Source organism: Microtus pennsylvanicus, chromosome 17 (assembly GCF_037038515.1).
Source record: "Microtus pennsylvanicus isolate mMicPen1 chromosome 17, mMicPen1.hap1, whole genome shotgun sequence".
NCBI classification, from domain to species: domain Eukaryota; kingdom Metazoa; phylum Chordata; class Mammalia; order Rodentia; family Cricetidae; genus Microtus; species Microtus pennsylvanicus.
In genome coordinates, this window is record NC_134595.1 from 110,915 (window position 1) to 126,231 (window position 15,317).

Consider the following 15,317-nt stretch of genomic DNA (forward strand, 5'->3'; position numbering starts at 1 on the left):
ACTCGACACACATGAAAAATCAATTCCATGGTTCCTTTAAAGGAAGTCATGGTAGATCAATTCACTTCATACCTGCAGCAGTATTAGAGAAAGCCCAAGAGACGGGAGGGCTTCGATGGCTCTGAGAGGAGAGAATGAACATCAGAGACAGGCATTGGCATAACATGACACAGCAGAATAATGTTGGTCAGCGACCTGTATTCCTAAGAGTGGATTTACACTTTCATTTCGTGGTTATCACCACGGTTTGGGTTTTAGTTTTTGATTCAGTGTTTCGTTATGTCGCCCAGACTAGTCTGGAATGTGCCTTCCTTTGCCTGTGTCTGCCAACAGAGTGGGCCACAGTAGCAGTTTCTGGCGTTGTTCTAAAACACTCCAACACAAAATCAGCTTAGATAAGAAAGGGTTTATTTGGCACAGGCTTCCAAGTCACAGTTCATCACTGGGGAAATCGGGGCAGGAACTCAAGGCAAGAACCTGGAGGAAGGAAGCCTGGAAGGAAGAGTGGACTCCAGCGTCCAAACACCGAGGAGGAGTCGCCGCCAGAGACCACCTCTCACACCATAGCTGAAGCAAAGGCATGAGGATTTTATTAATTCTGTCATGACAGGGTCCCTCAGCATTCAGGAAGCCGAGAGACCTCGAATAGTGTGCACAGGCTACTTTTAAAGGAGAAGGCCGCAGAATCAAGGGGGGTTGTGAATGGCTCATTCAGAAGGGCTATTACCAATAATTGACTAGAGAGCTGTTGCCAGATCAGGTGAGGTCAGAGGTCATTTTGACCCCGTTTCCCAGGGGACTGAATCAAAACGCACGTATATGGGTACTTGTTCAGGAACTGAGTACCTGCGTGTGTAGCTATAAGGTCCTTAGTTCCCAGGGGAGGAGGGGAAGCACTATGGCACGGAGGCTGAGAGGATTTAGAATAGTCAGAAATGGCTTCAGGATTGTCTTAAAGTCTTACATTAGCTAGTCCCTTCTCTGGCTTGCCCATAGGCTCGTGCTTCGCTGGTACTTTTATCTAACCTAGAGCCTCCTCCCTAGGAATGGTATTGCCTACAGCGGACCGGGACCTCTTTTGTGAATTAATAATCAGGGAAACCACACACACATGTGTCCAAAGACCAACCTCTTCATCTGATGTAGGCAGTTTCTCATTAGAGGCTTCCCTCTCAGTTGACACTGTGGTAGGTCGACATTAACACAAGGACAGCCACCATGTCTGTGAGGCTTCCATTTCTGGAGGGAGCTTTTATAAAATGAACAATATACAACATGAAGAACTTGATGTTCTCTGCAACCTTGATGGAGGTGATGTACTTCAGAAAAGAACTTCTCATGGTCTTCCCAAAGGTGACTCCATTGAGATAAAGACAGTAGGGAAGGATGCAACACACTAACGTTTCATTTTACCCTAGAAGTATAAACGATTCCTCAACACAAATATATGTAAAAAAGCCATGGGAACCACTGCTGTATGAATTAGTGTCTTCGTGGGAGACACTAATGGACAATGGTAAAGAGTAATGGTAAAAGATAAGGATATCTGAATAAACCATGGATTTAGTAATTAGGAATGCCTTGATTGGCTCAACAATTGTGACACATCCACTCAAAATCGTAACAAAAGAATCAACCAGGTTCAGGGCATTTGGGAATATTCTGTCTTATTTTTGCAACTTTTTCGTAAAATAAATCTCTAAAATTAAAAAAAAATTCTTCAAAGCAAGTGGCCTTAATGGTGGTTTGGGGCTCTTAATGCAGGGTATGTGTCACGCTGAAGATTATGGATGGCCCATATATGAGATTTAAGGGTGTCTGGTTTATCCCCCACTTGGGAATATGCTGTATTAGTTTTAAATTGTAATCACTATGGTCAAAATCAAATTGAAAGGCTTTATTTAAGTTTCCAGTTTTAGTCCATCATGTAAGGAAATCAAGGAAGGAATCTTGAAGCAGAAATCAAAGCAGAGGTGTAGCAGAATCATAAAAACCCAGAGGCAGGTATTGGGGTCCAAGCTGAAGATCAGAAATACAAAGCAGCCAACCACCTCTACCAAGTCTTCAGACTCAAGGTGATGATCCTGTCTCCACAAATTATCAGACTCCACACTCCTGAGTTCCTGTCTCTCCCCCTTTATATTCCTCTCTCTGCTCTTCATATTGCTCCTGTCTCCCCTTCTCCAGTACTGGGATTAAACATGTGTGATTCCCAAACACTGATATCTGTTTCTGGATCAATCTTGTATAGCCCAGAATAGCCTTGAACTCAGAGACTTGCCTGCCTCTGCCTCCTGAGCACTGGGATTAAAGTTTTGCTCCCCCCACCACCACCGCGGTCCTGTATAGCTGAGGAGTGTGGCTGCTTTGCCCGCTTATTTTCAGGCAAGCTTTATTCATTTTAACACAAATATACCAGTATACAGAGGCCATGGCAGGAATGCTGCTTACAGGCTTGCTTTCCACGACTTACTGAGCTTCCTTGTTACACACCCTACCACCACCGGCCTGCTGATGGTTCTTTATACAAGGGCATTTAACCTGGAGTGGGAGTTATTAGACTCTCACCTGAGATTCCAGCACTCCTCGAAGTATTTCCTTGTCATCTGTGTGTGATTCTGACCCAGTTACTTGTGTTTCTGTAGCCTCTGGAGACACTGGAGTACTGAGAGTGTGAACGGTCGACTGACGGGCAGGCACTTCCATCTATCTGGCTACAGAGAAGGAATCTTTCCTTGCTGCAGTCAGACTTTCTGTGGTGTCGCTGCTTTGCTCCTGTAAGTAACTCCTCATCTGTTAGCTGTAAGTTTTAAACTCTTTGGCTCACCAACTTGGGTTTTGGTGGAATAATACCTTGGTCTTTTGGAGCCCTAGCTGATTTGGAAAACACTTAGAACTCAGGATCAAAGTCAATGTTTTCAGAATACACCCCCCTCCTTTTTAAAAAAAAATAAATCCACTTTTTAAAAACCACATTTCTAACTGATTATTTTGTATCCCAATTAAAACTTTATCCTAGGATTTGAGGGGAAAGCTCAATTAACAAGGTGCTTGATTTGCAATCCCCAGAATCTACATAAAACTCCAGTTGTGGAATCCCAGCACAAAACTGTGGATACGTAATGTTCCTGGGGTTTACTGCTCAGACAGCTTACCCTATTTTGTGAGCTTCAGGCCAATGAAAGACTCTGTCTCAGAAAAAAAGTGGACAAGACACAAGAAAACACACTCAAACCTGTATATAGGCATCAACCTCAAATGTGCAGAGACACGCGTGACTGTGCACAGACACACGTACACACACACATTTGATCATCTGGTGTGGAGGTTCTCCTTCCTGGACACATCAGGAAATCATACTAGGAGCTTACATACCACACACACCACTACAACCTCACAATACCCCCACCCACACCCACACACACAAACACACAGAGCGAGGGAGAGAGAGTGAGTAAATTTTGGATCTTATGCTCAAATGCTAATTTGATTTGCCCGAAAGGAGGTTCAGGTATCAGTGCTAAGAAATCAGGTGATACTACCCTATCTAATTCAGGTATCAGTGCTAAGAAATCAGGTGATACTACCCTATTTAATTCCTGTCTCCTGACCCTACTTCCAGTTACCTCACTGGTTTTTCTTATGAAGCAGAGAGGATCTCTGTTTTTCTCTGGTCTTGACCTTAGCAGCACTCTTTCTTCCTTTCTTCTTTTTGTCTGTCTTTCCTTCATGCATTTCTTCATTTGATCCTTCTTCTTTTCGAAAGGGAAGAATTCCAATAGGATGCAGTAGTTGGTCAAGTACTCAAGAGTGTAAGCAGAGCAATCAAAGAGGCAAGTAATATAGCCAATTCGAGGAGCTGAAGACGATGGAATGAGAGTTTGTGCAGGGAGGGTGATCTGTGTATGAGATGGGATTCTTGGTGTTGCCAGTCTGAATTCAGTGAACTTAAATGGAAGGGTCCCTTAACTCTTCTAGGTTTAATGGCCAATCACTAAAATTTGGGGTCAGTGCAATATTGGCCCTTGGGTATTACACTCAGAGGCATTGTACTCATTCTGAGGACTGAACGAGTATTTGAGGAGCTGAAGGCAATAGAATGAGAGTTTGTGCAGGATTGTGATCTGTGTATGAGATGGGATTCTTGGTGTTGCCAGTCTGAACTCAGTGACGTTAAATGGAAGGGTCCCTTAACTTTTCTAGGTTTAATGGCCAATCACTAAAATTTGGGGTCAGTGCAATATTGGCCCTTGGGTATTACACTCAGAGGCATTGTACTCATTCTGAGGATTGAACGGGTATTTGAGGAGCTGAAGGCAATAGAATGATAGTTTGTGCAGGATTGTGATCTGTGTATTAGATGGGATTCTTGGTGTTGCCAGTCCGAACTCAGTGATCTTAAATGGAAGGGTCCTTTAACTATTCTGGGTTTAATGGCGAATCACTAAAAATTTGTGGTCATTGCAGTATTGGCACTGGGGTATTACATTTATTTGGGGTTCCAAGAGAGATCGTTGAGATGTAGTGATGGGAAAGCTCCTTTTGAATGGAACCCTTCGCACAAATGCCTTCTATAATTATGTGGCAAATACATGATGGCTTCAGGATATAGTACAGCTCGGTAAAGGATTCATGCCATGTGTGTTGAAAGAGGACCAATGACTCATAAAATGTAGATCATACTGTAATTTATATATTGTGGAAGAAGTTATTGGCATTTTTAAGTGATTTTAATGTGGGGTGTTCTCCAAAGCCAGGGTGTTTTTTAGAAACAGTACGGATGAACACATATCGTTTGTTCTCTGTTTGGCTTCACACTCAGAAGCATAGAACTCATTTTGAGGACTGAACGAGTTTTTGAGGAGCTGAAGGCAATAAAATGAGAGTTTGTGCAGGGATTGTGATCTTGGTGTTGCCAGTCCGAATTCAGTGAACTTAAATGGAAGGGTCCCTTATCTTTTCTAGGTTTGATGGCCAATCACCAAAATTTGGGGTCAGTGCAATATTGGCCCTTGGGTATTACACTCAGAGGCATTGTACTCCTTCTGAGGACTGAACGAGTTTTTGAGGAGCTGAAGGCAGTAGAATGATAGTTTGTGCAGGATTGTTATCTGTGTATGAGATGGGATTCTTGGTGTTGCCAGTCCGAACTCAGTGACCTTAAATGGAAGGGTCCTTTAACTCTTCTGGGTTTAATGGCGAATCACTAAAAATTTGTGGTCATTGCAGTATTGGCACTGGGGTATTACATTTATTTGGGGTTCCAAGAGAGATCGTTGAGATGTAGTTATGGGAAAGCTCCTTTTGAATGGAACCCTTCACACAAATGCCTTCTATAATTATGTGGCAAATACATGATGGCTTCAGGATATAGTACAGCTCGGTAAAGGATTCATGCCATGTGTGTTGAAAGAGGAGCAATGACTCATAAAATGTAGATCATACTGTAATTTATATATTGTGGAAGAAGTTATTGGGATTTTTAAGTGATTTTAATGTGGGGTGTTCTCCATGCCAGGGTGTTTTTTAGAAACAGTACGGATGAACACATATCGTTTGTTCTCTGTTTGGCTTCACACTCAGAAGCATAGAACTCATTTTGAGGACTGAACGAGTTTTTGAGGAGCTGAAGGCAATAGAATGAGTTTGTGCAGGGATTGTGATCTGTGTATGAGATGGGATTCTTGGTGTTGGCAGTCCGAACTCAGTGACCTTGGATGGGTCCCTAAACATTTCTTGCTTTAATGGCTAATCACTAAAATTTGGGGTAACTTCAATATTGGCACATGGGTATTAGTGTTATTTGTGCTTCCTAGGGAGATCAGTGAGATTTAGTTATGGAAAAGCTACCTTAGTATCAAACTCTTCTTACAAATGCCTTTTATGAGTATATGGCTAATACTTGCAGGCTTTATGATATGGTTCAGCTCGGTAGAGTAATCATACCATGTTTTGTGTTGAAAGAGGACCAGTGACTCAGAAGGATCATTCTGTGAGTGATATATTGTGGAAGACTTTATTGGCATTTTAAGTGATTTTAATGTTGGGTGTGTGCACCAATGCGAGGGTGTTGATTAGAAACAGCACGGATGAACACATATCGTTTGTTCTCCTCTGTTTTACTTTACACTCAGATGCATTGAAATCATTTTGAGGACTGAATGAGTTTTTGAGGAGCTGAAGACTACGGAATGAGAGTTTGTGCAGGGAGGGTGATCTGGGTGTCAGATGGGATTCTTGGTGTTGCCAGTCCGAACCTTAAATGGAAGGGTCCTTTAACTCTTCTGGGTTTAATGGCGAATCACTAAAAATTTGTGGTCACTGCAGTATTGGCACTGGGGTATTACATTTATTTCGGCTTCCAAGAGAGATCGTTGAGATTTAGTTATGGGAAAGCTCCTTTTGAATCCAACCCTTTACACAAATGCCTTCTATAATTATGTGGCAAATACATGATGGCTTCAGGATATAGTACAGCTCGGTAAAGGATTCATGCTATGTGTGTTGAAAGAGGACCAATGACTCATAAAATGTAGATCATACTGTAATTTATATATTGTGGGAGAAGTTATTGGGATTTTTAAGTGATTTTAATGTTGGGTGTTCACCAAGGCCAGGGTGTTTTTTAGAAACAGCACGGATGAACACGTATCGTTTGTTCTCTGTTTGGCTTCACACTCAGAAGCATTGAACTCATTTTGAGGACAATCACTAAAATTTGGGGTCAGTGCAATATTGGCACTTGAGTATTACACTCAGAGGCATTGTACTCATTCTGAGGACTGAACGAGTTCTATATCGTTTGTTCTCTGTTTGGCTTCACACTCAGAAGCATAGAACTCATTTTGAGGACTGAACGAGTTTTTGAGGAGCTGAGGGCAATAGAATGAGAGTTTGTGCAGGGATTGTGATCTGGGTATGAGATGGGATTCTTGGTGTTGCCAGTCCGAATTCAGTGACCTTAAATGGAAGGGTCCCTTAACTCTTCTAGGTTTAATGGCCAATCACTAAAATTTGGGGTCAGTGCAATATTGGTCCTTGGGTATTACACTCAGAGACATTGTACTCATTCTGAGGACTGAACGAGTATTTGAGGAGCTGAAGGCAATAGAATGAGAGTTTGTGCAGGATTGTGATCTGTGTATGAGATGGGATTCTTGGTGTTGCCAGTCCGAACTCAGTGACCTTAAATGCAATAGTCCTTTAACTCTTCTGTGTTTAATGGCGAATCACTAAAAATTTGTGGTCACTGCAGTATTGGCACTGGGGTATTACATTTATTTGGGCTTCCAAGAGAGATCGTTGAGATTTAGTTATGGGAAAGCTCCTTTTGAATCGAACCCTTCACAAAAATGCCTTCTATAATTATGTGGCAAATACATGATGGCTTCAGGATATAGTACAGCTCGGTAAAGGATTCATCCCGTGTGTTGAAAGAGGATCAATGACTCATACAAAGGAGATCATACTGTAATTTATATATTGTGGAAGAAGTTATTGGCATTTTTAAGTGATTTTAATGTTGGGTGTTCACCAAAGCCAGGGTGTTTTTTAGAAACAGCACAGATGAACACATATCGTTTGTTCTCTGTTTGCCTTCACACTCAGAAGCATTGAACTCATTTTGAGGACTGAACGAGTTTTTGAGGAGCTGAAGGCAATAGAATGAGAGTTTGTGCAGGGATTGTGATCTGTGTATGAGATGGGATTCTTGGTGTTGCCAGTCCGAACTCAGTGACCTTGGATGGGTCCCTAAACATTTCTTGCTTTAATGGCTAATCACTAAAATTTGGGGTAACTTCAATATTGGCACTTGGGTATTAGAGTTATTTGTGCTTCCTAGCGAGATCAGTGAGATTTAGTTATGGAAAAGCTACCTTTGTATCGAACTCTTCTTACAAATGCCTTTTATGAGTATATGGCTAATACTTGCAGGCTTTATGATATGGTTCAGCTCGGTAGAGTAATCATACCATGTTTTGTGTTGAAAGAGGACCAGTGACTCAGAAGGATCATTCTGTGAGTGATATATTGTGGAAGACTTTATTGGCATTTTAAGTGATTTTAATGTTGGGTGTGTGCACCAATGCGAGGGTGTTGATTAGAAACAACACGGATGAACACATATCGTTTGTTCTCTGTTTGGCTTCACACTCAGAAGCATAGAACTCATTTTGAGGACTGAACGAGTTTTTGAGGAGCTGAAGGCAATAGAATGAGAGTTTGTGCAGGGATTGTGATCAGTGTATGAGATGGGATTCTTGGTGTTGCCTGTCCGAATTCAGTGATCTTAAATGGAAGGGTCCTTTTACTCTTCTGGATTTAATGGCGAATCACTAAAAATTTGTGGTCACTGCAGTATTGGCACTGGGGTATTACATTTATTTCGGCTTCCAAGAGAGATTGTTGAGAATTAGTTATTGGAAATCTCCTTTTGAATCGAACCCTTCGCACAAATGCCTTTTATAATTATGTGGCAAATACATGATGGCTTCAGGATATAGTACAGCTCGGTAAAGGATTCATGCCATGTGTGTTGAAAGAGGACCAATGACACATAAAATGTAGATCATACTGTAATTTATATATTGTGGAAGAAGTTATTGGCATTTTTAAGTGATTTTAATGGGGGGTGTTCACCAAAGCCAGGGTGTTTTTTAGAAACAGTACGGATGAACACATATCGTTTGTTCTCTGTTTGGCTTCACACTCAGAAGCATTGAACTCATTTTGAGGACTGAACGAGTTTTTGAGGAGCTGAAGGCAATAGAATGAGAGTTTGTGCAGGGAGGGTGATCTGGGTGTTGCCAGTCCGAATTCAGTGAACTTAAATGGAAGGGTCCCTTAACTTTTCTAGGTTTAATGGCCAATCACTAAAATTTGGGGTCAGTGCAATATTGGCACTTGGGTATTACACTCAGAGGCATTGTACTCACTCTGAGGACTGAACGAGTATTTGATGAGCTGAAGGCAATAGAATGAGAGTGTGCAGGATTGTGATCTGTGTATGAGATGGGATTCTTGGTGTTGCCAGTCCGAACTCAGTGACCTTAAATGGAAGGGTCCCTTTATCTCTTCTGGGTTTAATGGCGAATCACTAAAATTTTGTGGTCACTGCAGTATTGGCACTGGGGTATTACATTTATTTGGGCTTCCAAGACAGATCGTTGAGATTTAGTTATGGGAAAGCTCCTTTTGAATGGAACCCTTCACACAAATGCCTTCTATAATTATGTGGCAATTACATGATGGCTTCAGGATATAGTACAGCTCTGTAAAGGATTCATGACATGTGTGTTGAAAGAGGACCAATGACTCATAAAATGTAGATCATACTGTAATTTATATATTGTGGAAGAAGTTATTGGGATTTTTAAGTGATTTTAATGTTGGTTGTTCACCAAAGCCAGGGTGTTTTGTAGAAACAGCACGGATGAACACATATCGTTTGTTCTCTGTTTGGCTTCACACTCAGAAGCATTGAACTCATTTTGAGGACAATCACTAAAATTTGGGGTCAGTGCAATATTGGCACTTGGGTATTACACTCAGAGGCATTGTACTCATTCTGAGGACTGAACGAGTTCTATATCGTTTGTTCTCTGTTTGGCTTCACACTCAGAAGCATTGAACTCATTTTGAGGACTGAATGAGTTTTTGAGGAGCTGAAGACTATGGAATGAGAGTTTGTGCAGGGAGGGTGATCTGGGTGTTGCCAGTCTGAATTCAGTGAACTTAAATGGAAGGGTCCCTTAACTCTTCTAGGTTTAATGGCCAATCACTAAAATTTGGGGTCAGTGCAAGATTGGCCCTTGGGTATTACACTCAGAGGAATTGTACTCATTCTGAGGACTGAACGAGTATTTGAGGAGCTGAAGGCAATAGAATGAGAGTTTGTGCAGGATTGTGATCTGTGTATTAGATGGCATTCTTGGTGTTGCCAGTCCGAACTCAGTGACCTTAAATGGAAGGGTCCTTTAACTCTTCTGGGTTTAATGGCGAATCACTAAAAATTTGTGGTCATTGCAGTATTGGCACTGGGGTATTACATTTATTTTGGCTTCCAAGGATATCGTTGAGATTTAGTTATGCGAAAGCTCCTTTTGAATGGAACCCTTCACACAAATGCCTTCTATAATTATGTGGCAAATACATGATTGCTTCAGGATATAGTACAGCTCGGTAAAGGATTCATGCCATGTGTGTTGAAAGAGGACCAATGACTCATAAAATGTAGATCATACTGTAATTTATATATTGTGGAAGAAGTTATTGGCATTTTTAAGTGATTTTAATGTGGGGTGTTCTCCAAAGCCAGGGTGTTTTTTAGAAACAGTACGGATGAACACATATCGTTTGTTCTCTGTTTGGCTTCACACTCAGAAGCATTGAACTCATTTTGAGGACTGAACGAGTTTTTGAGGAGCTGAAGGCAATAGAATGAGAGTTTGTGCAGGGATTGTGATCTTGGTGTTGCCAGTCCAAATTCAGTGAACTTAAATGGAAGGGTCCCTTAACTTTTCTAGGTTTGATGGCCAATCACTAAAATTTTGGGTCAGTGCAATATTGGCACTTGGGTATTACACTCATTCTGAGGACTGAACGAGTTCTATATCGTTTGTTCTCTGTTTGGCTTCACACTCAGAAGCATAGAACTCATTTTGAGGACTGAACGAGTTTTTGAGGAGCTGACGGCAATAGAATGAGAGTTTGTGCAGGGATTGTGATCTGTGTATGAGATGGGATTCTTGGTGTTGCCAGTCCGAACTCAGTGACCTTCGATGGGTCCCTAAACATTTCTTGCTTTAATGGCTAATCACTAAAATTTGGGGTAACTTCAATATTGGCACATGGGTATTAGAGTTATTTGTGCTTCCTATGGAGATCAGTGAGATTTAGTTATGGAAAAGCTACCTTTGTATCGAACTCTTCTTACAAATGCCTTTTATGAGTATATGGCTAATACTTGCAGGCTTTATGATATGGTTCAGCTCGGTAGAGTAATCATACCATGTTTTGTGTTGAAAGAGGACCAGTGACTCAGAAGGATCATTCTGTGAGTGATATATTGTGGAAGACTTTATTGGCATTTTAAGTGATTTTAATGTTGGGTGTTCACCAAGGCCAGGGTGTTTTTTAGAAACAGCACGGATGAGCACATATCGTTTGTTCTCTGTTTGGCTTCACACTCAGAAGCATTGAACTCATTTTGAGGACGGAACGAGTTTTTAAGGCAATAGAATGAGAGTTTGTGCAGGGAGTGTGATCTGGGTATCAGTTGCCAGGCCGAACTCAGTGACCTTGGATGGGTCCCTTAACATTTCTTGCTTTAATGGCCAATCACTAAAATTTGGGGTAACTTCAATATTGGCACTTGGGTATTAGAGTTATTTGTGCTTCCTAGGGAGATCACTGAGATTTAGTTATGGAAAAGCTACCTTTGTATCAAACTCTTCTTACAAATGCCTTTTATGAGTATATGGCTAATACTTGCAGGCTTTAGGATATGGTACAGCTCGGTAGAGTAATCATACCATTTTTTTTGCTGAAAGAGGACCAGTGACTCAGAAGAATGGATCATACTGTGAGTGATATATTGTGGAGAACTTTATTTCCATTTTATGTGATTTTAATGGTGGGTGTGCACCAAAGCCAGGGTGTTGATTAGAAACAGCACGGCTGAACACATTTCTTTTGTTCTCTGTTTGGCTTCACACTCAGACACATCAAACTCATTTTGAAGACTGAATGAGTTTTTGAGGAGCTGAAGACTATGGAATGAGAGTTTGTGCAGTGAGGGTGATCTGGGTATCAGATGGGATTCTTGGTTTTGCCAGTCTGAACTCAGTGACCTTAAATGGAAGGGTCCCTTAACTCTTCTTGCTTTTATGGGCGGAGGCCGAACAGTGTCACACTCCCACAGTATTCCCTTACCTTGACTGAAACTGGTGACCTCCTCTGAGAACCGCCTGCTTCTGCCTCCCGAATGCTGGGATTTAAAGTGTGCATCACTACCACCTGGCTTCTAATTGCTCTATATAAGAAACAGCTGAAGTCACTTATCAGGGGTGAAAGCTGAAGAAAAAACACAAAACCAAACAAAACATCACTACACTGAAGCTCCCTGTGCTGGTGGGGTGGAGGGAAGTTCATCTATTCCCGCGGAACTGAGGCATTGGGTCTTTTGACATGGTGGTGTCTATATGTCTAAAATACACATGCACAGGCAAGGCTCCCTCGGTTCCCCCTTCCCCAAACCCAAAACAAGAACCAAACGCCATTAGCATTAGTAAATATCTAGTTGGTGCACTTCAGAACAGCCCCTAAAGGACTCCAGAAACCGCATGGGTGGTGATTTGGGACCAGCACGGAAACATCATTGTGAATGATGCACAGGACTCCGTACCTCACTCTCTCTGTCCTTCGAACTTCATTTAAATGGAAGACCCCACATTCGAATGCCTAATCCAGAAGTCTCTTAGCTCTGCTATCTGGAACTGCCTGGCCTCGAACTCAAAGAGATACACCTGCTTCTGCCTCCTGAGTGCTGGGATTAAAGGCCTGCGCCACCACCACCCTGTTCTCTCTTGGGTACTAATCGCGGCTGGGGTCCGGGGGAGGGGCCTGGGTTCTCCCCGCGGCGTGTCCGCACGTGTGGGCGCCCCGCCCCCACACCCCTCGTCGCGGAGGGATGGCCGCGCCACTCCCCGGGGCTCTGGACTACGTCTCCCATGATTCCCTGCGGCGGCCATTTTGCCTGTAGTCCGTGAATGTGCAGAATGCAAAGGGAACTCGATTTCCCATGATGCCCGGGCCCCTGTGGCAAAATAAAAAATGCCGAAATATTAACAGAACAGTGGATAAACAGCGGAGAAAGCACCACCTGTGACCTGCAGCCGCCGCTGGAGCTGGTACGGGGCGCGGAGGGGGCGGAGGGTGAACAGGGTCACACGGTGCTGAGGGAGGGCGCGGGGCGGCAGCGGAGAGGCCCAGAGGGAGGAGCATATCATGCCAGTGTCAAAACCCCATTAAGTCCTGTTGTGCCATAAAGGTGTACTTAGGGCGTGGCTAGAGGTGGGGCATCACTAGGGCTGAACGGGGCCCACCTGCGAGCAAGGCCCTCGTGCTCGAGCCAGGTGTCCCAATGCTTTAAGGCCAGAGCGCCCAGATCACGGCACGCTGCGGCTGGGGCTGTGGGGACGTTCCTTCATTAATTTATTTATTTGTGGAGAGCTTTCTCTGAGCAGCCGCGACGGCCAGCACCAGGAGCATTGAGCTGGAGCATTTTGAAGAACGGGACAAAAGGCTGTGGCCACGGTTGTGGAGAGGGGCTGGGAGCTCCTCCGGGGGCAGCAGCATCTCTGGCCCCAATTGCAATGGGCTCATCCCCAGCCCGGCGCACAGTGCACACTGCAGCTTCTACCGCACGCGGACTTTGCAGGCCTAAAGCTTTGAGAAGAAGGCCAAGAAGGCACGCTTCTACCGGAATGGGGACTGCTACTTCAATGGCCTGGTCTTTGCCACCTCCAATGATAGCTTCAGTTCCTTTGATTCGCTTCTCACAGAGCTGACCTGCTCGCTGTCTGACAATGTGAACCTGCCTCAGGGCGTCCGCACAATCTACACCATAGACGGCAGTCGGAGGATCACCAGGTTGGACGAGCTGCTGGAAGGTAGGAGGGGCAGGCAAGGCTTGGCAGGTGCAATGACTGTGGGCTGGGCGCTTCCCCGCCTAGAGGTTGGCAGGTGCTTTCTAGGCAGCCAGGGGTTTAGAGCTCCTTTGTTCGTGTTGGGCCAGGGTGCACACATGTTCTGTCCTTCTCAAGAGATTTGCCTTTTTTTTTTTGAAGAAAATTCTAATGAGTAGAGACAAATGGTACCTTTAAAATTAGCCGACTTATTTTTGCTGGAAGGGCAAGCTGTTTGAAAGCATGGTCCTCCAGTGAGGCGCGGGGTAACCCTTGGTGGAGCTCAGCGCAGCACTTGTGCTGTCCCCGTGATTGGGATCCCACTGTACCTTCTGAGCATGGCTGTGGTTCTGACTTGCTCCAGGTTGGCTTTTCTGATTTCACTTATGGCAGAAGTCACTCGAAATCAAGAGGGGCGATCCAGCATAGCAGGTATCAACCTTGGCTTCATCTTGGACCATACTGGACACTTTTTAAAGTATAGGTGACTGGCCCCACCCACCCCTTAGATATTATGATGTGCATGGTTGGGGTGTGACTTGGGCGTTAAGGTTTTGAAAGTTCCCCAGATGATTTCAGTGTGTAGACAAAATGGAAAAGTAGCCGTGCTTAAAGAATTTTCCACATTTGGTCGACAACGGGGTGAATCAAGATGAATCTCACCTGCCTTCTCCCTGAAGAGGATAACTAGGGTCGAGGGAAGCGACAGCAGAGGCCTATTAGAAATTAGTAATCCTGGCACAACAACTCAGAAGGACCACTTGGTAATATGTTGGGTCATTCTTGAGTTTCTGCAATATTTATTAGTTTTTAGGAAGGGACGGGTGGTTGGTAGTTATGCTACCTCTCAGACATCTTTCGTAATGCAAAAGTGCATTCCATGTAGCCATAACAACAAGAGGGAGGAAACTGATCTCTGAACTAGGTGGTTTTCTTATTTCAGCATAAACTTATATTCTAAAGTCATTTTCTCGATGTCACAGTTGATGAAACCTAAGCAGCATGCATGCCAGGGTTACTGATTTCTAACAGGCCTCAGTTGATGCTTTCTCTTTTACAGTTTCCCTCCAAAGGAAATAAGGTAGCTATTCTGAGGAGTCCTCAAAGTGCCCGAGTTTCTCCATTACTCTTAGCAAATGGTACCCTTGCTCTGTCTACAGGACAACAGAAGGGACTACCTCACACTTTGTCTTAGAAGTGAGATTTGGTTTTAAAGACTAAAAGAAACCTGTATGTGTGCCAGTAAAATGAAGAAAACATCGTTGAGAGATAAGGTCTCATTACATAGCTTCGGCTGTCTTGGTACTCACTACGTAAACCAGGCTGGCCTTGAACTCACAGACATCTGCCTGTCTCCAGTTTCCTGAAAACTGATCCTGATAGTTTTTGTCTGATCCCCATGTCAGAGCACCAGCACAGTGAAAGGCTCAACACGGTTGTGCAAGCACGTGTATCACTGAGGTTCCTAAGTTTTATAGCTGGGTAGGAATGTTGATTTCTCTTTTCCTTTGGCAGTTTGCATAGCATCTTCAGGTACTACTAGAGCTAGTCCTTGGGAAGGAGGCTTGCAGGTCAGTTCCAACTCTATTTCCCTGAGGTCTATGTCTGAAATGTGTAGTATCTTTAACA

At 43.5% G+C, this 15,317-nt stretch overlaps 1 protein-coding gene across 11 annotated transcripts in view; it reads left to right on the forward strand.

The window, feature by feature from the left end:
- LOC142837201 (serine/threonine-protein kinase DCLK2-like) overlaps positions 1 to 15,317 on the forward strand; it is a 136,734-nt gene that overhangs the window by 78,342 nt on the left and 43,075 nt on the right. For 9 of the 11 annotated variants that reach the window (XR_012908210.1, XR_012908209.1, XR_012908211.1 and 6 more), the window contains one exon: positions 2,646 to 2,777. Coding sequence is in view for 1 of the 11 variants with exons in the window: in XM_075952182.1 (XP_075808297.1) it covers positions 2,646 to 2,677 (32 nt within the window). In the remaining 10 variants the exon portion in view is untranslated. Of the gene's footprint in view, positions 1 to 1,913; positions 1,948 to 2,645; positions 2,778 to 12,994; positions 13,674 to 15,317 lie in introns of those variants that run through there. The other 2 variants (XM_075952181.1, XR_012908213.1) reach the window with 2 other exon arrangements.